Genomic DNA, 26,085 nt, shown 5'->3' on the forward strand with positions numbered 1-26,085 from the left:
TCATCATACAAGAGAGTGAATGAATTTGAATGCTTTTTAAATATCCAAGATTGAAAACTTACTTCTGATCATTTTCAGGAAACAAGTTAGCTTGACGTAAGTCTGCTCTGGGTCAACTTGTTAGGTTAAGCCACAGCTAATCTTTCTGATAGTTCAAGGACATGCACTAAATCATCCAGTATTCATCAAGCGATGTCTGTAAGTTTGGTAAAATTTTCGGGAGTGCTCGCAATTAAAAATTTCTGTTTGAAATTGTTAATACTAAGGCTCCTTCTATTATGCAATTTAATTGTTAGTAACAGAATCTGGGTCAGGTTCTGTGTTACACACTGGGACTGTGTAGATGCCAACGTATGAGGCTGTCCTCAAGGAGACCCCAGCTTTGTAGTGATGGTAATGTGCACGTACCCCCACCCCCATCACCCGTGCCAGGGTCTGAAACATGTCATCACTCTAGGGAGCAGTTCTGAAAGAATGAAGGTCTAGAATGTCTCTTTTGACCATGAATGGTGTCTGCAGAAGCAGTTCATGTACATTAAATATTGTACACATAGTGCTACTGGTGAGGCATGATACTTACTTCCATGTTGCAGGAATGTCAGATTTCAAGGAGCCACAGACATATTAGGGGAAGGTGAGTGTGGATCTGGGAGGAGGGGAAGAGGCCATCCAAGGTGTCTGCACCTCCTTCTGACCCCCTTTTCAGGTCATTCCTTTGCTTTGCAGATGTGGAATTGCAGGATTGATGGCCCATTAGATGGTTTGTAGTCACTGGCTTCTTGGTGTAAATTGTCCTTTCAGTGGGTGGGAGTACAGATTCCTCCTGTGACTTTGTTCCACAAGCTGGTGAAGAAAGGGCTGAGACCAGGGCAAGCTGGAGGGTTGTGGGTGTTCAGGGCTTGGGGCAGATCTGAGGGAGTGGATTAAAGGGCCAGGTTTGGGGCCCCCTGACAACCAAGGAAAAAGTTCCTCTGCTGTTAATCTTTAGCTTCTTTGCTTCAACACTTATCAACTAATGTGGTTTGTAATAGAATGTAAAGGTACATTGTTTGCATTCAAAACATAAGGTGAAGGTATTAACATGGAAAGTTCTGGAGATGAAGGCAGGAGAGGAATGTCAGGAGGTTCCTAGGAAAGCCAACTCCTAGAAGAGAGCTCAGGTACTCACACAGCAGGAAGGGACATCAATGGTAGCTCCAACTTTTCCCATGATGTGAGACACGAGAAAACAACACACTTTGAAGAGGTATGATTTTGTGGGGGTTTCTGGATATCACGATAGCCTGGATGCTTCCATATCTCTTTATGATCCTTTTCCTCCACTTTAAATTCTGCTCACTGCTAGTTGGCCCTTGACAAGAAGTGCCTATCGTGTGACTTGATGTGTTCCTTGAGTTTTAAATGTGTGTGTGTGTGTGTTGTGTGTGAGTGTGTTGTGGAGCCTTGCTTTGGTGAGTAGGATTCTCATAACCTTTGGGCAAAACATGGGATGAAAACATTTGCAATGCACTTGGTAAAGGGTCTGTCATTTCTTTGAACTCCTATTAAACCTATAGCCAATACCACATTGGAAGCACCTCAGAGAGAGGCAGCTGTGTCTGTGGTTTTTGGGAAAAGCCCAAAGAAGTAGCACTTTACTGATTTTATCACATAAAATCTTAAAGCATGCACACTCTTCTGTGGTGACTATAATTTTCCATTTTGAAAATTGTTTCTATGCTCAACTGTGCAAACTATTGTTTGTGTCAAGGACCAACATGTGATATCCACTATCTTTAAGAGACAATGACTTATATACAAGAGAGGAGGTGTATGCTCAAGTTCTCAGGCATATTGTGAATAATTATGTCCATCCTACCCATCTTCTATTCACCTGCCCTCTCACACAACCTGATTGTCATTCAATGCGTGCATATTCTTTCTTGCTACTATACAAGCCCCCTTCTTTCCCTCTATTATACTTTTCCTCCCACCAAGAACTTCCTCATTCCAATTTTTCACCTGCCTCACCCCATCCCAACACATCCACATTGCCTCCTTCACAACATCCTTCTAGTTTCTTCTGCTCATCAATCTTATCTTCATGTTCTTTTCCATATTCCCTTTGTCCCGTCCATTCCATTTTCCATCAACCCAACTATTCATAAACCTTCTGGTATTCCTCTCTCTGCTTTCCCCTTTCTTTTCCACTTCTATCCATCCTTTCATATTTCCTCCCGTTCAAGTTTCCATCTTCTCTATGTCCTTCCTTCCCAGCTTGTGTCCTCCTCTTGACTCTCATTTCCATACATCCATTGTCATTTCCATCCATTCTTCCATTCTCTTCATCTCTCCTTCACTCCCTGTTCATCTTCTATTCTGCATCTCCTCCTTCCTTCCGGCCAAGATCCATTCACCTCATCCACCCATTCTCTATCCCTGTCTCTATTCACTTGCATCTTTCATCCTCCCTTACTTCCATTTTTTCATTCTCTCTCTTTCCATCCTTATTCCCTTCTTCAGTTCTGTCCCATCCTCCTTCCTTTTCTTTCTCAAGAATCATTAAATTGGTTGTTATTTTCTGCTACCATCCACTCTCTAGTAATTTGAGAATGAACTTAATATACATATATTTATCTTATAAGTCAGTTAGTTAGTGTTTTAATTCTCAATAGCCATTATTGTTTCCTTTTTTTTATTTGGTGCATTCTCCATTGTAGCTATGATAGAAATCATAACCTCTGCAGTGGACAAATTTTCTGGTTTCTGTGCACTGTGTGCACTGTTGTGAGACTTCCTGGCACTGTCTCTTTGCTCCTTCCTAAGAACACCCTGTCTGTTTTAGGGACCATCTCAAGGTCCACTACCAGAGGAAGGTACTGCTTTGTCTCTCCGTCTTCCCATGGTGATAATTTTGTAACAGTCATGTGTTCAGTGTTAGAAATGTCATCCAAGTTTGGAAAAAGTTTATGTTCTCTCCCCCTGACTGAAAAATCTCAAGATTCCTTAGTTGGCAATTAAGGAGGCAGTGTGTTCACAAAGCCATTATCCTGAGGATGGCAACAATGAGAGTCAGAAATGACCTGAGGCTTCATGGCACCATTGGACCAGCGCACTAGGGACCCATGGATCCCATCCTGCCACAGACCTCTGATTACGGAAGAGCACATTTCCTCAGGGTTTCAACTGTTTGAGGTGGGGTTTCCATAACCTGCAACAGAGAATTCTGAGACCCTGTGGAACAACAGAATAAATCAATGGGAAAAAGATAATGAGTAGGTGAGGTCTACAGATAGTTCCTACTAATCTTACAGGCTAAGAAAACCTTGGGACAGGAAGCTTCCATCTGTATTCAACCTCCAGGCACTTATTAAGTTTCCTCCATGTGCTGGACTGGGCAAGTCTCCAGGAATTATAAAGGGAATATGCTATCCAGATACATCACTGCCTTTGAGCTCTTCGTGGGCCAGGGGAGGAGCAAAGATGCAAACAGGTAATGACCACACAGAATGCCAAAAGCAAATGTGCCCACACGTACACTCACTCATGTCATGCACACACACAGTCTCACACATGGATACACACTTTTCACACAGACAAGGAGCACACTGATGTACACAGTAGCACATAAACACACCCAGATACACACATACACACGGATATACAATACCAAATACACAGACACACAAAATATACACAGTCACACACACTATGGACACACACCTGCATTCTCTCACCCACAAACTTACACACACACTGGAAAGCACACACCTTCACTTTCACGCACACATACATATAAAAACATGCCCTCACACACACTGCTATGGGAGAGGCAACATGGAGCCCCATCTCCTGCTCTTTCCTTAGTCCCACCTCTTGCATATCACTTGCTGGTTGTTCATCCTCAGCCTTGCTATCAAGGGTGTCTGCTCTGTTTCTCATTGTCTCAGTCCTCTCACTTTTCTTGTCTTTATGGTGGGAAACTTTCCTCCACTGGTTTTTTCCAGTGCTTTTCCATGTCATCTCACAATACCTTGTGACCCTAGGACATGCAGAAGGGTCACATCTTCCCAGGACACCAGTTGTTAAGGGGTAAGGCTCTCCTGACCGCCTAGGAGCCATGAAAACACTGTGAGGATTGAGTTCCTTGGTGCGGAAAACTGAACTTCTCTAACAGCATCCAAAAGGCTCTTTAGTTTGGAATGATGTATGCCCACAACATGAGCAAATATGATGATTAATCACATGATAAATTGTGAATTTCAAGAGAGTTTGCTGAATTTGAAATGAGCCCAGATATACTACACACACACACACACACAAACATAAAATTCACACCATGAACTAGACCTTGATTTCCAATTCCTTTTCTGTAAATAATTGCTAAAAATGAAACAAAAAAGAAAAAGAAAAATTCTTAATCTTATCTGTCCAAGAGATGTCTCTCTCACCTGGTAGCCCTGCATCTCCTAAAACTAAATGACTATATTTTGGAGAGTAGACGCAGAGAGCTTCCTGAAAAACATTTACTGAAAGCCCACTTCCTTTGTTTTTATCCATATACTTCCCGAACTCCTCGACAGCATCCTCTGCTCTGTGCCCTTCCCAGAGGGGGCCTCAGTCTCTGAGCAGCTATGTCCTCCTCATCTGCTCTGTGGTGTCAGGAGGAGAGAGGCCACATACTGCAGTTTGATCACAGAAAGAAATTCTGGAGGAAGACACAAAGAAGAGGGCTTCTGTGATCTTCAGAGGTTGTTAAACACTGTAGTGGGTCTCTGTAACTTCACTTAGATCCCAAAAGGGACCATCAAGACGTTCCCCATCCAAACGCTGCCAGGTCCACATGATGGAGGGCACAGCCCCGTGGCTGCAGCCTCTCTGGGTCACTAGTTCCCTCCTTCCCCCGCAGCTCACAAACATGTTTGAGCCCCACCTCCCTTAACACCCCCAGCCCTTCCCCTAAGCACCCCCTGCCAGACCACCAAGACCCCCTTTCCTCAGTGGTTCCGTTCAACTCTCCCTGCATTCACTGTGCCCTTGCCCTGAACTTGATCCGCACATAGTTGCAGAAGGACCTGGCTGTCTCCTGAGAAGCTCACAAACTGTTAGGGGCATTTAAAAATGTAACAAAATGCAAGTGTAAGGATACCTTTGACATTGTCTTGTGAACCTCAGAGCTATTACCTAGCAGCTGAGGCTGGTACTTGTCTCCACGAATGGGTTTGAATGTGCCACATTCTCATTTTTTACTTTGTAGTATCAGGAATTGCGTGTTGTACTGCCAGGAATTAATGCAAATATCTATGTATTTAAGCTCCCTCATGTTTTATATGTGAAATGGTTTATAGGCCCCCTATTGATGCTGGTGTATCAAGAACATCTTCTAGAGCACATGTATTTAATTAGGAGATGCTGTCTGTCAATTGATTTCGTTTTTGCTTTCCAATGTACAATGTACAATCTAAAATATGATAATTTGGAAATTTCACTTTCCCCTAGCCAGGCTTTATCTTAAGCAATGTAACTACAGTTTCTCTGCTAACAATGTAAAGACTTTGTTGAGCTGTCCTGACATCCTTGTTCCTTAGTGTGTAGATGAGAGGGTTCAACGTTGGGCTCACTGTGGAATAAAGCACAGCCATGGCCTTCCCCATCTCTGGGGAGTAGCTAGAGCCTGGGGTCAGGTACGTGTAGATGACCGTAGTGTAGTACATGGTGACCACAATGAGGTGGGAGGAGCAGGTGGAGAAGGCTCGCCGCTTCCCCTCGGCTGTACGAATCTTCAGGATGGTGGAGATGATGAAGCCATAGGACACCATGGTGAGCACAAAATTCAACATGGCATAGAAGATGTCGGCCATTATTGTCATTATATCATTCAAATATGTGGAGGAACAGGAGAGCAGCGACACAGGGGGGATCTCGCAGAAAAAGTGGTCTATCACATTGGGCCCACAGAAAGTCAGCCGTAACAGCAGAACAATGTTGACTCCTGCACCCAGTATGCTGATGCCCCACACAGCTCCAGCCACAGCGGCACACACCTGGGGGCCCATCATGGAGCCATAGTGCAGGGGCTGGCAGATGGCCACATAGCGATCATAGGCCATGGCAGTGAAGAGAAGCACCTCCGCCACAACGGACCATGACAGGAAGTACATCTGGATAATGCAGCCCCCATAGGAGATGGTTCTTTTCTCTGCCACCAGAATCTCAAGCATCTTAGGCAAAGCAGTGCATGCACAGAAAACATTAAAAACAGCCAAGTTGACAAGGAAAAAGTACATGGGGGTGTGAAGCCTGGAGCTGAAGCTGATGGCCATCACGATGAGGGAGTTGCCACAGAGGGCCATGGTGTAGAAGGCGAGGAAGAAGATGAAGAACAGAACCTGGAGCTGTGGTTTTTCTGAGAAACCCTGCAGGATGAATTCTGTCACCAGTGTTTGGTTACTCATGGCCATTGACTAGTCTGGTCAGACTTTGTTGATCTATGGTCAAGCTACAAAAACATTTTTTAATAAGTGGTCAATATAGGTAGGTCATGACTTTCATGTGACTGGTTCTCCCCAAATTTAAAGTCATTACATGCAACAATCACCCACTAACAATGGTTACCAAGAAACATTGTTGTGAGGTTAGGGTGGGCAGAAGTAATTAGCCTTCTCTCAAAGCCTCTGCCATCTCTTGTAGGCTTCTCCTATTCTATCCATTCTCATTTCATCTTTACTTCATCCTCATCCATTCTTCCATTCTGCTGTCTTCCCTTCCTCCCACACTCTCCCTTCTTCCATTTTCCCTTCTCTCATCCTCCCTTCCAAGCAAAATCCCATCATTCAATGACCACCTTCTGACATGCATTGTTGTCCTATCCACCTCTCTCCACACCACAGTATTGATATTCCCAACATGCAAACTCAGTGAGTCGTGTTCTGGCTCAGGCCAGGCATGCCCTGCTGGGGAGTGGAAGACCACAGGCTCCAGTGAGGCCCTAAAGTGTGGTCTTCATTGGTTGCCAGGGTCCAGCCTGTCCTGTCCTCTCCCCAAGGAGCCCTCCTGTTCCCTTTGCCAGGAACAAGACTCTTTCCTTTATCCCCTCCAAAAGGGTTAACTTGAGCTTATCCCTCAATGAGCAGCAGGATCCCTGCATCCCACCCTGATGTTGAGCCTGGAGCTTGGGTCTCTGGGAAGGTGATCTGCTTAAGAGGAACTGAGGTGGATCCCAGGGACAGGGGAGTCCAATGGGCATGGGTCAGACAGAACCTGCGGGCTCAGGCTGAGGGGTCCCTCAGGAACTTGAACAAGGCAGGCACAATGGTCCCCCAGATCCACACCCAAGGTCAGAGACCCCTGATTCCTATGAGTAGGAGGAGATAATACAGAGCCAAGGTGAGGGTCAAAGGCCTCACACAGGAAGGCATCAGAGCAAGTGGGTTCAAGGATTTCCTAGAGCTTGAGTTGCTGCTCTGTTTCTCCTATAACCCAGTCCTATGAGGGACACATCCCATCCAGGCAAGGCCGGCACCAGAACCCTGTCAGAGGCTCCAGTCACCAGCTAGGGGAGTTAGAAGCAGCAATCTCCCATCATGTCCCTCAATCATGGCCCCCTGTTGCCTTCAGAAGGAACTTGAAACTCCTCAGTCCCCTGTACATGGCCCCTTAGTACCAGTCTGTGCTCCCCCTTCCCTATCTTCTACTTGCTGTTCATGAATAGAGATGAACTTCCCACACTCCTCATCCCAGCTGATTCTGTGCCAGCATTTCAGAAATGAGCACTATTGCATTTGCATTTTAGCACTATATCATCACATTTGTTAGACAGGAGCATAATCATGGAGAAAATCAGGACTGAGCACTGAAATTCACTTGTGCCCATACCTCAGCCTTCTGCAAGGAGTGTTTTCAGAAATATGCACAAGTACATAGCAGACAGACAGAGGTCCATGGAGTTTCTCCAAGGTGGTACAGCATTGGATGCACACCAGCCACAGGCATGTTGGACCTTCCAGACAATCTGCAAATTATTTCTGAGGAAAAATGTAACTGTTGCAGAATAGTCCATGTTATTTATGGCTGAGTGGGAGAGTGTTTCTTCAATTCCTCTTTGGATAATGCCGACCACTCAGCTTAATAGGAGGTGTGGTACGAGTCACAGACAACATCACTGTGTGTGTACTTGTTGATTAAGTCTATACCCAGGCACCTTTTTAAGGGTTTCCTACCAAGGATGTGGATCTCACAAGTCATATTGTCAACACTGCTTTAATTTTGACTTTGGCATCTGACAGCAAAAGGCACACCTTTCCCAAGCTGACAGAGGCAACCCAACCCAGAGGAAAATATCCCTGTTGAAACAGTAGGTGTGCACAGGCCACCAGCACTGAAACTGCCAACACCTAAGAGACCTGCACATGTGGAAGATGCCCAGGGAACAGGCTCTGAAATCAGCTCTGTTGACTGTTTTGGACCAGGCCATGTTGTGGCTTTACCAGGGACATTCTTAGAGGTGCTAATAAACATTACCTTCTGGTGATTTGGAGACAAGAGTGAGCCATTTCCAACTTTCACCTCACAGCTAGGACAGGGCTGTGAGCCAGCAGGTCAGACAGGAGGAAAGCCTGAAGGCCAAGCCTCTTAGGTCAGCAGAGGGTCCACACATGGGTGTCCAGGAACCCAACAGCACAGTGGATGCAGGAAATTCTCATGCTCTGCCCTCCTGCTGTCTCCGGAGGTCTGAATTCTGGAATAGCCACTGGGTTGTCAGCAGTAGAGAGCTTTTGTAAGGTGTAGTTTCTTAGACCCACATAATGCATCAAGGAGCTGAGATCAGTGCAGATCAGACATGGCTTTTCCCAGGATGCCTAGGGCAGAACCTGTGCACCACCCAGATGTTACAACTAAGGAACATGGACCTGGCCAAGAAGAAAAACCCAGATTTACTGTGGTTGGGTGTCAGGTAACAGCAGATATGCACAGCCAGGTCCTGGTGCCACTGCTACACACAAAACCGAGACCACAGAGAAAGTGCATAATCCAGAAAAAAACTGACAGAATCTCATGCATGTCCCACCCTGTCTCCCGAGGTCAGGAAGGGCCTCTTTCATTAGGGTCAGGACATGTTGAACTGTGAGGAGCACCTACCTCTGAGGAAAGCAGGGCTGAACTCTGCAATCCTGTGGTATCCTGGGGAATCAGCTGGATCCTGGAGAGAGTCATATGGACCTTGAAGTTTCTGCTCCTGCCCTGCCTGCCCCCCGCCACCTTTCCCCAATCCCACCTGGCCCCTGCATTGACTGGGCCCCTTAGCACTGACCAGGTTCCAAGCTGCTTCAGAGCCCATGGGGCTCACAGTCCACGGGCCACAAAGTCCTAAATCCTTCTTCCCCTTTCCCTGAAATGACTTTTCTATTAACATTGAAAGTAATTAAAACTCACTCCCCAATACTCAGAAATGCTGAATGATAACTAACAATCTTTCAAATAAACAGGATTTTTTGAGCTAGTTTTCTAAGGATTTATTTCATCTTTAGACACTATTATCCAGGATTGATTTTGGCTACATTTTTTAAAAAATATTCTCTTTATCAATACCAATAAATAAAGGTCAGTGATCAACCCTAATACATAGCAGTTTAGAAGGTAATGAACAAACTGAAGGTATCCTTGAAATCCTGGAACCACTGCCTTTGGAACTTAGACCCTGTTCCCATGGAGCCATCAGTTTGACTCAGCTCAGAAGAAATGCGCATCCTTCCTGAGTCCTCACCCAAGCAGGGCCACCAGGGTGGCTGAGCATGCAGGGTCCTTGATGGCTCCTGGGCTGTGTGCAGCCTGGTTTTATTAGAAGCAGCTTTGCTGGTGTCGTCACCATGGGCGTTATAAACCTGCTGGGAAGCCAGTGCACAGTCCCAGCTCTTGGAAGCATCAGAAGGAGCCTCAGGGGACCTGTCCCTGGCAGGTGACCCACGGTGCATCCCCAGGCATCAGCATGGAGGGAGGTGAGCACGCACCATGGGCTGAGGGCTGCAGCCTCAGTTCCACCAGGGCTTCAGCCCCGAGTGCAGGAATTGGCAGTCATTGTAGGAGAGAGGCAGGCTTTGGTCATGGGTTTTGTCCTCTTCCTCAAGGTTGGGCACCCACACCTTCCAGGGCCCTGGGTGGGCCTTCACCGGATGATCCAATCCAGGTGCAAGACTCTAAGTGCTGTTTCCTCCATGGAGACTCAGAGCTGGGAAAATATAGCTACCTGGAAATAATATAGCTGTGTTCTGCCTTACATGTGAGACACATAAGGCCAGAGAGAGAGAGGAGGGGATTTCCTCACAGCCCAGCTGTTTATTCAGAGCTGGTCTGGAACCAGAAGTGCTGGCTCAAGGTTCATAGGTTGGGAAAGGTTTCCCTGGGGAGCAAAGTAGTTGAGAGAGAAATTGGAACCACTAGTCCTTCCATGGCTGACAGGGGCCCTGTGAATAACAGAGAGGAAGGAGGAAGGGAGTGGTTTGCATGACAGGCTGATTGCAGCAGTAATGGGGGGGGGGGTCTTTCCCAGACTGAGCATTTCATGTACCTGATTCTCCTCTGGGCCCTTTTCTCATATTACAACAAATCTGTAAGTTTGGTACAAACCCACCCCAAAGTACAGAGAACAAAAGATGCTACAGAGATTGTGGGCCTTCCTACATGCCTTGGAGGGGTTGCTCTAGAAGGAGAGTGGCCTCCTGGGGACCTCCTATGCCTACGCTTCCCCTGGGATCTACCAGGATCCAACACTTGTAGTTTTCTGTTTATTAATGGAAGCCATTCTAGTGGGTGTGAAATGGTATCACATTGTAGTTTTGATTTGGATTTTCCTAACAGTAAGTAGTGCTGAGCACCTTTTAATGTGTTGTTGGCCATTTGTATATCTTATTTGGGGAAATGCCTATTCAATTCTCATACCCATTTTAAAAAATGGGTTCTTTGTCTTTTTTTTTATTATTAAATTCAGTTTTTTTGAAATACATTCACACACCATACAATCATCCATGATATACAATCCACCATCCACAGCATGACAACATAGTTATGCGTTCATCACCACAATCTATCTCTGAACATTTTCCTTACATCAGAAAGAACCAGAACAAGAATAAAAAATAAAAGTGTAAAAAAGAACACCCAAATCATCCCCCCATCCCACCCCATTTGTCATTTAGTTTTTATCCCCATTCCTCCACTCATCCATACACTAGCTAAAGGGGGTGTGATCCACACGGTCTTCACAATCACACTGTCACCCCTTGTAATCTACATTATTATATAATTGTCTTCAGGAGTCCAGACTGCTGGGTTGGAGTTTGGTAGTTTCAGGTATTTACTTCCAGCTATTCCAATACATTAAAACCTAAGAGGTGTTATCTATATAGTGCATAAGAATGTCCACCAGAGTGACCTCTCGACTCTATTTGAAATCTCTCAGCCACTGAAACTATTTCGTCTCATTTTGCATCCCCCTTTTGGTCAAGAAGATACTCTCAGTCCCACGATGCCGGGTCCACATTCATCCCCGGGAGTCATACTCTGCGTTGCCAGGGAGATTTACACCCCTGGGAGTCGGGTCCCACGTAGTGGGGAGGGCAGCGAGTTCACCTGTCAAGATGGCTCAGTTAGAGAGAGAGGGCCACATCTGAGCAACAAAGAGGTACTCAGGGGGAGACTCTTAGGCACCATTACATACAACCTTAGACTCTCCTTTGTGGTAATGAGCTTCATAAGGGCAAGTCCCATGCTTGAGGGCTCAGCACATCAAACTGCCAGTCCCAATGTTTGTGACAACATCAAAACCAGTCCAGGTGAGGATGTCCAACACATCCGCACCTTCCCCCAGATCCTTGGGGTGGGGGACGGGGAGGCTGTAAATATATTTTTTATTATCTGCCCAAATTACTCTAGGATGTGTCACTATTTCACTCCAGCCTATACTAACCTACCGTATCTCACTTCCTATTCAAAGTTCCATGCAATTGTGGTGTTTGACCAAATCGACTGTAGAGCTGTACCGTTTAGAAAATTTAGATCCTGTACCAAATAGATATCTATACCCTTGGTCTCATATGAAAGTTGAAGTTTTAAAACACAATCAGTTTCAACCTTTACCCTTTGGCCTGGCTTGCCCTGGTCTTAACCAGACCTGCTTCATTCATATCACTAATTGAAGTCTGGACTCTTTTTCAGCTTTTTTTTTTTTTGACAGTGGCTGTATGTACTAATGCTGACATTCATATCTGCTGAGCTCTAGCTCTGAGTTTCAGGTGTCTCAGAGATATGCATTGTTCCAGAGACCAATCAGGTTATACGCTAGGGGATCAGCATCTCAAAGTTTAGAGATAGGCCTTACAATTCAGGGATAGAGTTAACTGCTGTAAGAGCTTACAATCTAGGGACTATTACACTTATTGTGTCCACGTTAGGCTATGTTCTAAGATTCAATTCTGAGTTTACACATTGTAGTTTGTCCATATTGGTGAGGCATTATCCCTCTCACCATGTTTTCTCCAACACTTTTACTCCTATATATATATTTTCTTACAATTTTATAGAGTTATATTCACATACCATACATTTATCCACAGTGTACAATCAGTTGTTCATGGTATCATCATCAAGTTGTACATTTATCACCACAATCAGCACTTGAACATACTGATTACTACAAGAAAAATTGTTTTGTTTTAGCAATAAGAAAAAATGATAAAAAGAAAAATAACATGTCATACAATATACTACTAAGGACAGCGAATAACACCACTACCAAGAATCCCATATTACTCCCCTATATCCTCCTCTCATATACATTTAGCATTGGCATATTGCCTTTGTTACATTTAATGGAGGTATATTACAATGTTACTGTTGACCATAGACTCCAGTTTGCTTTGATTATGTTTTTTCCTGAATACCATCCCGTTTTCAAATTTCTACATGGTTGACATTCATTTGCTTTCCCACATGCAAAAACATTTTTATATTTGTATATTTAGTAACAGTCATTGGCCACTCCAGTTTTTGCCACGTTATACAGTCCCAGTCTTTATCATCTATCTTTACCTCTGGTGTCATACATTCTCCTATTCCACCTCTTTCAGCTTTACTCACAGACATCTTTGTTCAGTGTACTTACAATACCGTGCTACCATCACACAGTATTATGCTATCTATTTCTGCATCTATGCAATCAATCCTAAACATTCTGTAGTCCTTCAGCATCAAATGGCTGATCTCTGCCCTCTTTCTATCTCCTGGTTGCCTGTGTTGTCAGCTTTTAACTCCCAAAGTTTGTTCATTAATATCTGTTCATATTAGTGAGACCATACAGAATCTGTCCTTTTGTTTCTGGCTAACTTCACTCAACATAATGTCCTCAAGGTTCATCCACATTATTACATGATCCATGTCTTTGTTCTGTCTTACACCTGCATAATATTCCATCATGTGTATATACCACAGTTTGTTTATCCACTCGTCCTTTGATGGACATTTGGGCTGTTTCCATCTCTTGGCAATTGTGAATAATGCTGCAATAAACATTGGTTTACAAATGTCTGTTTGTGTCTTAAGTTTCAGTTCCTCTGAGTATATACCCAGCAATGGAATAGCTGGGTCATATGGCAAATCTATATTTAGCTTCCTGAGGAACCTCCATACTGTCTTCTGCGGTCGCAGTTGATTTGTCTGGGGGGGGGGGGCGGCCGGTTGCTGAACCCTCGGCTCTCGGCGTTGCTCGGAGGGTACCGGCGGCGGGGGCTCTTTCCCGGAGGCGAGGGCGAGGCGGGGGACTGGGCCCGGTCCCCGGCGGAGGCGTGCAAGGTGTGGAGGGCGGCGAGAAGGAACAGGCAGGACACGGTTCTTTGAGGGAGAAGAAGCCAAGAGAGTTTATTAGGGGTGAGCACAGGTTATATAGGCTGGCATAGAGGGCGGGGGTTGTTACAAGTCAATGCTGAGGGGATAAAGGCTAGGATTGGTTCTGAGAGGGTGCGGAGGTTAGGATTGGTTCTAAGAGAGCACGGAGGTTGTTTGAAAAGGGGCGGGAGTTGCTCTGGCAACGGTGTCTGGCAACAATGTTGGTGATGGGAGTTGCACTGGCAACGGGGAGTGTCCGGGCAAGATAAGGGGGTGGGGAAAAGGCGGTTCCCTCCGGCAAGCCTCTCCTAACAGTGGTATTTTGGGTGAGGAAATGGGGCCTGCCTCCGGCCTCACTTTCCCAGGCCCGGGGGGCTGTGAAGGGTGCTGTTCACCCGTACCCACTACCCTCCCCAGGGGTGGCCGATCCCCTGGCCCAGGCCCGCCAAGTCGAAGCACGTAATCAGTGTCCCGCAGTCTTCCAGAGTGGTTGCACCATTCTACATTCCCACCAACAATGAATAAGTGTGCCTCTTTCTCCACATCCCCTCCAGCACTTGTCATTTTCTGTTTTTTGGATAATGGCCATTCTGGTAGGTGTGAGATGATATCTCATTGTGGTTTTGATTTGCATTTCCTTAATAGCCAGTGAAGTTGAGCATTTTTTCATATGCTTTTGAGCCATTTGTATTTCCTCTTCAGAAAAATGTCTGTTCATGTCTTTTGCCCATTTTTTAATTGGATTGTTTGTCTTTCTGTTATTGAGATGCAGGATTCCTTTATATATTTGGGATATTAAACCCTTATCTGATATGTGGTTTCCAAATATCATCTCCCATTGTGTAGATTGCCTTTTGACTTTTCTGACAAAGTCCTTTGATGTACAAAGTGTTTAATTTTGAGGAGATCCCATTTGTCTATTTGTTCTTTGGTTGCTTGTGCCTTGGGTGTGAGGTCTAAGAAACCACCTCCTTTCACAAGATCTTTAAGATACTGCCCTACATTTTCTTCTAAGAGTTTTATGTTCTTGGTGCTAATGTTTAGGTCTTTGATCCACTTTGAGTTAATTTTTGTGTAAGGTGTGAGATAGGCATCCTCTTTCATTCTTTTGGAAATGGATATCCAGTTCTCCAAACACCATTTACTGAACAGGCTGCTCTTTCCCAGTTGCTTCGGCTTCACTGCCTTATCAATGATCAGTTGTCCATAGATGTAAGGTTCTACTTCTGAACACTCAATTTGATTCCATTGATCAGTATATCTGTCCTTATGCCAGTACCATGCTGTTTTGATCACTGTAGCTTTGTAATATGGTTCAAAGTCAGGTAGTGTGAGACCTCCCACTTCATTCCTCTTTCTCAAGACATTTTTGGCTATTCGTGGCACCTTACCCTTCCAAATAAATTTAGTTATTGGTTTTTCTATTTCTGTAAAGTAAGTTGTTGGGATGTGAATTGGTATTGCATTGAATCTGTAAATCAGTTTAGGTAAAATTGCCATCTTAACTATATTTAGTCTTCCAATCCATGAACATGGTATGTTCTTCCAGTTTTTCAGGTCTTGTTCAATTTCTTTTAGCAGTTTCTTATAGTTTTCTATGTAAAGGTCTTTTGTGTCCTTGGTTAAGTTTATTCCTAAATACTTGATTCTTTTGGTTGCTATTGTAAATGGGATTTTTTTCTTGATTTCCTCCTCTTGTTGCACATTACTTGTGTATAGGAACATTACAGATTTTTGCGTGTTGATCTTGTAGCCTGCTACTTTGCTGTATTCATTGACAAATTCTAGTAGCTTTGCTGTAGATTTTTCTGGATTTCCTACATATAGAATCATGTCATCTGCAAATAGTGAAAGTTTTACTTCTTCCTCTCCAATTTGGATGCCTTTTATTTCTTTTTCTTGCCTAATTGCTCTAGCTAGAACTTCCAGCACAATGTTGAATAGCAATGGTGATAGTGGGCATCCCTGTCTTGTTCCTGATCTTAGAGGAAAAGCTTTCAGTCTCTCCTCATTGAGTGTGATGTTAGCTGTGGGTTTTTCATATATTGCCTTTATCATATTCAAAAAGTTCCCTTCTATTCCTATCCTTTGAAGTGTTTTCATCAGGAAATGATGTTGAATTTGTCAAATGCCTTTTCTGCATCAATCGAGATGATCATGTGGTTCTTCTGCTTTGATTTATTGATGTGGTGTATTACATTAATTGATTTTCTTGTGTTGAACCAGCCTTGCAGACCTGGAATAAATCCCACCTGGTCATGGTGTATAATTCTTTTAATGTGCTGCTGGATTCGATTTGCAAGTATTTTGTTGAGGATTTTTGCGTCTATATTCATTAAAGAAATTGGTCTATAATTTTCTTTTTTTGTAGTATCTTTGCCTGGTTTTGGTATTAGGGTGATGATGGCTTCATAGAAAGAGTTAGGTAGCTTTCCCTCTTCTTCAATTTTTTTGAAGAGATTGAGCAGGATTGGTACTAATTTGTTCTTGAATGCTTGGTAGAATTCACATGTGAAACCATCTGGTCCTGGGCTTTTCCTTTTCGGGAGCTTTTTGATGACTGACTCAATCTCTTTACTTGTGATTGGTTTGTTGAGGTCATCTATTTCTTCTTGAGTTAATGTTGGTTGTTTATGCTTTTCTAGGAAGTTGTCCATTTCATCTAAGTTGTCTAGTTTATTAGCATATAGTTGCTCATAGTATCTTCTCATTATCTCCTTAATTTCTGCAGGGTCGGTAGTTATATTTCCTTTCCCATTTCTGATTGCATTTATTTGCATCTGCTCTCTCTTTTTTTTTTTTGTTAGCCAGTGGTCCATCGATTTTATTGATTTTCTCAAAGAACCAACTTCTGGTTTTGTTGATTCTCTCTATTGTTTTCCTGTTCTAAATTGCATTTATTTCTGCTCTAATCTTTGTTATTTCTTCCCTTCTGCTTGCTTAGGGGTTAGTTTGCTGTTCTTCCTCTAATTCCTCCAGGTGAACAGTTAACTCTTCAACTTTTGCTCTCTTTTCTATTTTAATATAGGCATTTAGGCAATAAATTTCCCTCTCAGCACCACCTTTACTGCATCCCATATGTTTTGATAAGTTGTGTTTTCATTGTCATTTGCCTCGAGGTATTTACTAATTTCTCCTGTAATTTCTTCCTTTACCCACTGGTTTTCTAAGAGGGTGTTGTTGAGCCTCCGTATGTCTGTGAATTTTCTGACCTTCTGCCTTTTATTTATTTCCAACTTCTTTCCATTATGGTCTGAGAAAGTGTTTTGTTTAATATCAATATTTTTAAATTTGTTGAGACTTGCTTTGTAACCCAACATGTGGTCTAGCCTAGAGAATGTTCCATGAGCACTTGAGAAAAAAGTGTATCCTGCTGTTGTTGGATGTAGTGTTCTATAAATGTCTGTCAAGTCTAGTTCATTTCTCATACAATTCAACATCTCTGTTTCTTTAGTGATCCTCTGCCTAGATGTTCTATCCATTGATGAGAGTGGTGTATTGAATTCTCCAACTATTATTGTAGAGGTATCTATTTCTCCGTTCAGTGATCACAGTGTTTGCCTCATGAATTTTGGGGCATTCTGGTTTGGTGCATAAATATTTATGACTGTTATGTTTTCTTGATGAATTGACCCTTTTATTAATATATAGTGTCCTTCTTTGTCTCTTTTAATTGTTTCGCTTTTGAAGTCTAACTTGTCTGATATTAATATAGCTACTCCCGCTTTTTTCTGGTTGTTGTTTGCATGAAATATCTTTTTCCAACCTTTCACTTTCAGTCTATGTTTGTCCTTGTGTCTAAAGTGAGTTTCTTGTAGACAGCATATAGATGGCTCCTGTTTTTTAATCCATTCTGCCAGTCTGTGTCTTTTTATTGGGGAGTTTAATCCATTTACATTTAGTGTTATTACTGTAAGGGCAGTACTTTCTACTACCATTTTGTTTTTTTGGAATTTATATGTCATATCTTATTTTTTCCTCTCCTTTTACCTTTCCTGATAATCTTCATTTCTGCACTCTTCTCCAACTCTCTCTCTCCTGTCTTTTCCTATCAGCCTGTAGCACTCCCTTAGTATTTCTTGTAGTGCCGGTCTCTTATTCACAAACTCTCTCAGTGTCTGTTTGTCTGAAAATGTTTTAATCTCTCCCTCATTTTTGAAGGAAAGTTTTACTGGATATAGAATTCTTGGTTGGCAGTTTTTCTCTTTCAGTAGCTTAAATATATCATGCCACTGTCTTCTTGCCTCCATGGTTTCTGCAGAGAAATCTGTACATAGTCTTATTGACCTTCCTTTGTATGTGATGGATTGCTTCTCTCTTGCTGCTTTCAGAATCCTCTCTTTGCCTTTGACATTGGACAATCTGACCAGTAAGTGTCTTGGAGTAGGTCTATTGGGATCTATTCTATTTGGGGTACGTTGTACTTCTTGAATCTCTAATTTTCTGTCTTTTATAAGAGTTGGGAAATTTTCAGAGAATGTGTCTTCCATTACTCTTTCTGCCCCTTTTCCCCTCTCTTCTCCTTCTGGGATACCCATAACAAGTATATTTGTGTGTTTCATGTTGTCACTCAGCTCCCTAAGACCCTGTTCATATTTTTCCATTTTTTTTCACCATCTGTTCTTTTGTGTGTATGAATTCGAATGACCTGTCTTCCAGTTCACTGATCCTTTCTTCTGCCTGTTCAAATCTACTGTTGTGTCCCTCCATTGTGTTTTTCATCTCCTCCATTGTGGCCTTCATTCCCATGAGTTCTGCCATTTGTTTTTTTAAGTTTATGAATTCTTTATGGTCAGCCAGTGTCTTCTTTATATCCTTCAGCTCTTTTGCTATATCTTCCTTCATTTCATCAAATTTATTTAGCATTAGTTGCCTCCACTCCTGTGTCTCAGCTGAGCTATGAGTTTGTTCCTTTGGCTGGTCCATGTTTTTGTGTTTCCTGTTATGGCTTGTTATCTTAAGTTGTCTAGGCATCTGATTTTCTTGATTAGTTTATTTTGGAGCTTGTTTTCTGTCTTTCACCTAGTGGTTTTCTTGTTGGTTGGCTTTGTTCTCTGGCCTCTATTATTCAGTTCAACTTATTCTAGACCTCTAACTTAGGTTCTATTTAGTTGATCAGAATTTTTCCCCTCTTGTTTTTTCTGTTTCTTGCTCTGCCTCTATGTAACCTTTTTGTGAGTGGGTCTCCTCAGATATGGTCGACCCTAGTCAGATTTTCCCAGTCTAGTGAGGCCCAGGTCTCATTGGGAGAGTATGGAGTTTTCCTGAGAATGAGACCCTCCTATGAGGCCTTTAGAATTGGTGCTTTTCCTCTCCTGTCCAGCAGGTGGCAGTGGCCAGCCCACAGCTCCCCCACCAGTGTAAGGAGGTGTGGAGACTTTAGTTCTCCTGGTGACTCTGATCCTGTTGGGGTCGTGGCTGACTGAAGCCAGAATCTGAATTCCAGCCCCTGGGGTCTGCATTCCCAAAAGGAGGACTGCCAGTTGAGCTGGACCTCCCTCCACTCTCCCAATCCTCAGAACTCCAGTTGTCTCTCAGGGGCACTATTCCCTTCTCCTCTCTCCTCATTGGGGCCTCTCCAGGTAGATTCCTTGGTCAGCCTGAGTTCCCAATTAAAGACGGGGTGGAGGCCTTCAGTAGTGAATACGGAATTCAAAGACACTGTGGGTACTCTGTCTCCTCCAAGCCCAGCCTAGTCCCTCAACCTGGGCTTTCCAATAGAAAATAACCACATATATTACCTTTAGATTAAAAAAAAAAAAAAACGTAGGAAAGAAATCAAGAAAAAGAAAAAAGGAAAAAAAAAAAAGAGTCTCTTTTAAAAGTCTTTCCCCAGCCTGGAAGTTTTGTCAGTGTCACAATAGAGAATTTAAAGATATGCTTTGGGCTATTGTCTGATAATTACTCTCCAACCACTTCAGTTCCACCCCTCCCGGGGGCTATTGAAATGCAAAAAGATAAGGGATCAGTGAGAAGCCAGAAGGGACAAAATGTAGGGGAAAAAATGGCTTTTTTGGAGTCTGGAAATGGGTGCCCGCTTTTATGTGCCCCCACTTCTCAGAGCCCAGCCCTTCTTTAGCACCCCAGCTCCCAAAGTTAGTTAATTAATTTGTTAATTAATTCTGAAGTTGAGGCTGTGTTGAGCCTCCCTTCTTGCCCTCAGCAGATTGCTGTTCTTTGTCCCCCCCCCCCTTTCAGGGAGCCAGCAGCAAGACAGTCTGTGAGGCCTGGGTGGGGAGGGGTGCCAGACCCCTGGTCCGGGGAACTTACAATGTTCTCTGTGATCTCAGCTTTTCCTCCAATTCCAAACTTGTGTCCAATGTGTGACTGGTTACTGGAGACCCCGAAAACACTGTTTCATATAGTTCTTGGGTAATTGCCAGCTGCTCTAGGGGAGAGACGAAATTCTGCTCCTCACCACTCCTCTATCTTGCCCTGCATCCTCGGTTCTTTGTCTTTTGATTGTTGAGTTGTAGGATTTCTTTATAAATTCTGGATATTATACCTTTTCTTGATATGTGGTTTCAACATATTTCCTCCCATTGAGTAGAATATCTTTTTACTTTCATGGTTAAGTTCTTTGATACCCAAACTTTTTAATTTTGATGAGGTCCCATTTATCTGTATATTGTTTTGATCATGCATTGGGTATAATGTCTAAGACAAGGTCATTGCCTAACACAAGGTCCTGAAGATGCTTCCCTATGTTTCCTTCTAGGAGTTTTATAATTATTGTTCTTATTTTTAGGTATATGATCCATTTTGAATTGATTTTTTATATGTTGTGAGATAAGGGTCCACCTTCATTCTTTTGCACATGGAGAACCAGTTTTCCAGCACTACTTGTTGGAGAGACTATTCTTTCCCCATTGAGTGGATTTGTCAAAATTCAGTTGGCTGTAAATGTGAGGGTTTATTTCTGAACTCTCAATTCTATGCCATTTTTCTATGTATCTGTCCTTGTGCCAGTTACCATGCTATTTTTATTACTATAAATTTGTGATATGTTTTAAGATTGGGAAGTGTGAATGCTCCAACTTCAGTCTTCTTTTTCAAGATACTTTTGACTGTTCAGGGCCCCTTACCATTCCATATATATGTGATGGTTGGCTTTTCCTGTTGAACCACCCTTCCATACCAGGATGAATCCCAGTTGACCATTGTGCCAGTTTGGATGTATTATGCCCCCCCAAAATGCCATGTTCTTTAATACAGTCTTGTGGGGGCAGATGTATTAATGTTCATTAGGTTGTAGCCTTTGGATTAGGCTGTTTCCATGGAGATTTGATGCACCCAACTGTGGGTAATACCTTTGATTGGATTATTTCCATGGAGGAATGGCCCTACCCATTCAGCATGGCTCTTGATTAGTTCACTGTTGCCCTATAAAAGCTCACAAACAGAAGGAGCTCAGAGCAGCTGTGAGTGACATTTTGGAGAATGCCATTTTGAAACACAACCTGGGAGCATACATTTGCCATCCATGTGTCTTCCCAAATAAAAGGTTTTCCAGATGCTATTGGCCTTTCTCCAGTTAAGCTACCTTATTATTGATGCTTTACCTTGGACACTTGTATGGACTTAAGAGTGTAACTTTGTAATCAAATAAACCCCCTTTATAAAAAGGCAATCCATTACTGGTATTTTGCATAACAGCAGCATTAGCAAACTGGAACAGATTTTGGTACCAGAGAAGTGGGGTGCTGCTGAGTTTGCAAATACCAAACATGTTGGAATGGCTTTTTAAATGGATAGAAGGGAGATTCTGGAAGAATTGTGAAGAGCTTGATAGAAAAGGCCTAGGTTGCCTTGAAGAGACTGTTGGTAGAAATATGGACTCTAAAGATAGCTTTGATGAGGTCTTGGAGAGCAATATTGGATGTGTCATTTCAAACTGGAAGAAAGGTAATCCTTGTTTTAAAGCAGTGTGGAATTTGGCAAAATTGAGTCCTCGTGTCAGATGGAAGGCAGAATTTGAAAGCAACAAGCTGGGATACTCAGCTAAGGAGATCTCCAGATTATGTGTGGAGAATGCATCCTGACTTCTCCTTGCAGATTTAGTAAAATGCAGTAGATAAGGGATAAGCTGAGAACTGAACTCTTGGGTACAAAGAAACCAGAAATTGATGGTTTGAAAACTCTGGGATTCAAAAAAATGAGACTGCAGAAGCTATAGTGCCATGTGAGGATTTAACCAAACATGGAACCAGACCACCATTTCAGTACAACCCAGGACTGGAGATGGAGTTATCCAGGAAGGATTTGTGGAAAGTCCCATTATCTGATGGTTTTGACCCTTGCATGCCAAGCCTACAACATTTTTGTGAGATCTGTATAGACAGAACCACTGCTGGTCTAGACTTGGGGGGATGGAGAGGGGATAAATGAAGGAAACATTTCTTCAAAGAGAGCCATGGAGATTGAGGCCTGGAGTCAAGAGGTCTTGGGCCAGGAAAGTAGAGCAGCCCACACATGTGGAAAGGGTGAGTTTGCCCTGGAGACAGGTGGGCCTTCCACCTCAATGCTCATGGTGTGTGCTGCCACCCCAGGCCTCAGAGAGGGTGGAGCACATTCTCTGAGGATTGGGGAGAGCTTGGTTGCCACCATACTGTTCACAGACGGGAGAACATTTGCCCTGGATAGGCAGAGTCTGGGTGGTGCCTGGATGTTTGAGGAAGGTGGGGCTGAGAAGAAGGTGGTCTCCCCAATGCATGGATATGTTGGAGCACTCACCCCAGAATTTGGAAAGAAAAGAGCTCCTGCAAAGCCTTTGAAAAGGGTTGGAATCCCGCTCTCTCAAGCCCCAAGGATATAATGTCATTCGATAAATGACTCTCAGACTGAAATCTAATGGAGTTTGCCCTGCAGATTTTAGAAACTGTTTTGGTCTCTTAAACCTTGTTTTCCTTACAGCAATGGGAATGTTTATCCTAATACTCTTTTTCCTTTGTATGTTGGCAGCAGATAAGTTGTTCTAAGTTTCACAGGTCCACAGCTAGAGGAAAATTTTGCTTTAGGATGAGAACACTCCTGTGATTGATTTTGATGGGATCTTGTATTTAGCTATTGTTACTGAAATGATTAAGTTTTTATGATATTGTGATGGATGAATGTATTTTGTGTAGGGAAAGATCATGTCATTTTGGGGTCCAGGGGAATGTGCCAGTTTGTATGTATTATGTCCCCCAAAATACCATGCTCTTTAGTGCAATCTTGTGGGGCCAACATATTAGTGTTGATTAGGTTGGAATCTTTGGATTAGGCTGTTTCCATAGAGATGTGACCCACTCAACTGTGGGTAATATTTTTGATTAGATTATTTCCATGGAGGTGTGGCTCCACGCATTCAGTGTGGGTCTTGATTAGTTCACTGGAGCCCTATAAAGGCTCACAAACAGAAGGACCTTAGAGCAGCTGTGGGTGACATTTTGGAGAATGCCATTTTGAAATGCAACCTGGGAGCAAGCAGACACCAGCCACATGCCTTCCCAGCTAACAGGTTTTCTAGTTGCCGATCCAGTGAAGCCAATCCATTTCTGGTGTTTTGCAAAATGGCAGCATTAGGAAACTGGAACAGATTATGATATATAATTCTTTTGATGTGCTGTTGGATTCAATTTGCTGGTATTTCATTGAGGATTTTTGCATCTATAATCATAAGAATATTGCCTGTAATTTTCTTTCCTGGCGGTATCTTTACCTGACTTTGGTATAAGGGTGAAGGCTCCAGAATGAATTAGGGAGTGTTTTCTCTTCTTCATTTTTTTTAAGACTTTGACCAGGTAGGTGTGAACTCTTCTTGGAATGCTGGGTAAAATCCACCTGTGAAGCCAATCTGGTCCTGAGCTTTTCTTTGTTGGGAGGTTTTTGATTTTGATTCAATCCCTCTACTGGTTATTAATTGTTGAGCTCTTCTATTTCTTCTTGAGTCAGTGTAGATATTTTGTGTGTTTCTACAAATTTGCCCATTTCATCCAGGTTACCAAATTTGTTGACATACAGTTACTTTTATAGTCCTTTTCATTTCTGTGTGGTTGGCAGTAATGTCCATCTTTCATTTCTCATTTTGTTAATTTTCTCCTCTTTCTTTTTTCTTTGTCAGTCTAGATAAAGGTTTGTCAATTTTAATGATTTTATAATAAAGCAACTTTTGGTTTTGTTGATTCTTTCTATTGTTTTTAAAATTCTCCATCTCATTTATCTCTGCTCTATTATTTGTTATCTCCTTCCTTCTGCTTACTTTGGGTTTAGTTTTCTCTTCTTTTTCTAGTTCCTCTAGTTTTGAGGTAAGGTCTCAGATTTGAAATCTTTCTTCTTTTTAAATGTAAGCATTTAGAGCTATGAATTTCCCTCTCAGCACTGCCTTTTCTGCATCCCATAGGTTTTGGAGTGTTTTGTTTTCATTTTCACTCCCCTCAAGATATTTCCTAATTTCCCTTGTGATTTCTTGTTTGACTATGGTTGTTTAAGAGTACATTGTTTGATTTATATTTGTGAATTTTCCATTTCTCCCTTTCCCATTGATTTCTACTTTCATACCATTGTTGTTGGAGAATACACATTGTATGATTTCAATATTTTTGTATTTATTGAGACTTGATTTGTAACTGTAACATATGGTCTATCCTGGAGAATGAGACATATGCACTTGAGAAGAATGTATTTTGCTGCCATTGTGTCAAGTGTTTTACCACATCTGTTCAGTCTAGCTTGTTTAGAATATCATTCAATTCTTCTATTTCTTGATTGATGTCCTGTCTAGCTGTTCTGTCCATTATTGAACGTGGTGCATTGAAATCTACTATTAAGATAGAACTGTCTTTTCTCCTTTAAAATCTGTTAATACTTTTCATATATTTTGGGGCTTTGCTGTTAAGTGCCTATATATTTATAATCATTATATATTCTTGTTAAATTGATCCCTTTAGCAGTGTATAGTGACCCTTTTGTCCCTCCTAATAATTTTTAACTTAAAGTCTATTTTATCTGATAGTAAAGCTACCCCATTTCTCTTTTGGTTACTACTTTCATGGTATATATATATATATATTTCCATCCTTCCACTTTCAACCTACTTATGTCTTTTAAATTTAAGGTGAGTCTCTTGTAAACAGCACATAATGTGGTCATGCTTTCTTATCCATTCTGCCAATCTCTGACTTTTGTTGGGGAGTTTTATAGATTTCCATTTCAAATAACTACTGATAGTGCAGGATACGCTTCTGCCATTTTGCTATTTTTTTTTTAATGCAATTTTATGGAGATATATTCCCATACCATACAATGATTCATACTGTACAGTTGATCACATTATCATCAAATATTTGTGCATTCATCTCCAGAATCAATTTTGAACGTTTTTATTACTTCAAAAAATAAATAAAAATAAAAATAAAAATAGAAGTAAAAAAGAACACTGAAAACATCTCATAAACCCCACCCCCCTAATATTAATTTACATTTTGTCCCCATTTTTCCTACTCATTTGTCCATACACTGGAAAAAGTGAGTGAGAGCCACAAGGTCTTCACAATCTTATGGTCACACCATATATATAGTATGCCAGTTTGAATGTATCATGTCCCCCCAAATGCCGTTATCTTTGATGTAATCTTGTGTGGGCAGATGTTATCAGTTTTGATTAGATTTCTTTGAGTGTTTCCATGGAGATGTGCCCCACCCAGCTGTGGGTGATGACTCTGATTGGATATTTCCTTGGATGCATGGCCCCACCCATTTAGGGTGGGCCTTGATCAGTGGAGCCAAATAAATGAGCTGATAGGCAGAAGGAACTCCGTGCAGCTCTGAGTGACATTTTGAAGAGGAGCTACAGCCAAGAGGGACACTTTGAAGAAAGCAAAAGAGCTGCAGATGAGACACATTTAGAAGACGGCCATTGGAAGCAGACTCTTGCTCCAGAGAAGCTAAAAGAGGACAAATACCCCAAGTGCAACTAAGAGTGACATTTTTGAGGAACTGCAGCCTAGAGAGGATCATCCTGGGAGAAAGCCATTTTGAAACCAGAACTTCGGAGCAGATGCCAGCCACGTGCCTTCCCAGCTAACAGAGGTTTTCCGGACACCATTGGTCAACCTCCAGTGAAGGTACCCAATTGCTGATGTGTTACCTTGGACACTTTATGGCCTTAAGACTGTAACTGTGTAACCAAATAAACCCCCTTTTATAAAAGCCAATCCACCTCTGGTGTTTTGCAGTCCAGCAGCATTAGCA

General features: G+C 42.5%; 1 protein-coding gene across 1 annotated transcript; it reads right to left on the reverse strand.

The window, feature by feature from the left end:
• Positions 1–5,474: 5,474 nt before the first annotated feature.
• Positions 5,475–6,440, reverse strand: LOC119530957 (olfactory receptor 13A1-like). Its single transcript, XM_037831611.1, has one exon. The coding sequence runs from the start codon at positions 6,438–6,440 to the stop codon at positions 5,475–5,477; it is 966 nt and encodes a 321-aa protein (XP_037687539.1).
• Between the last annotated feature and the right edge of the window lie 19,645 nt (positions 6,441–26,085).

This window comes from Choloepus didactylus, chromosome 4 (genome assembly GCF_015220235.1).
Source record: "Choloepus didactylus isolate mChoDid1 chromosome 4, mChoDid1.pri, whole genome shotgun sequence".
NCBI lineage: Eukaryota > Metazoa > Chordata > Mammalia > Pilosa > Megalonychidae > Choloepus > Choloepus didactylus.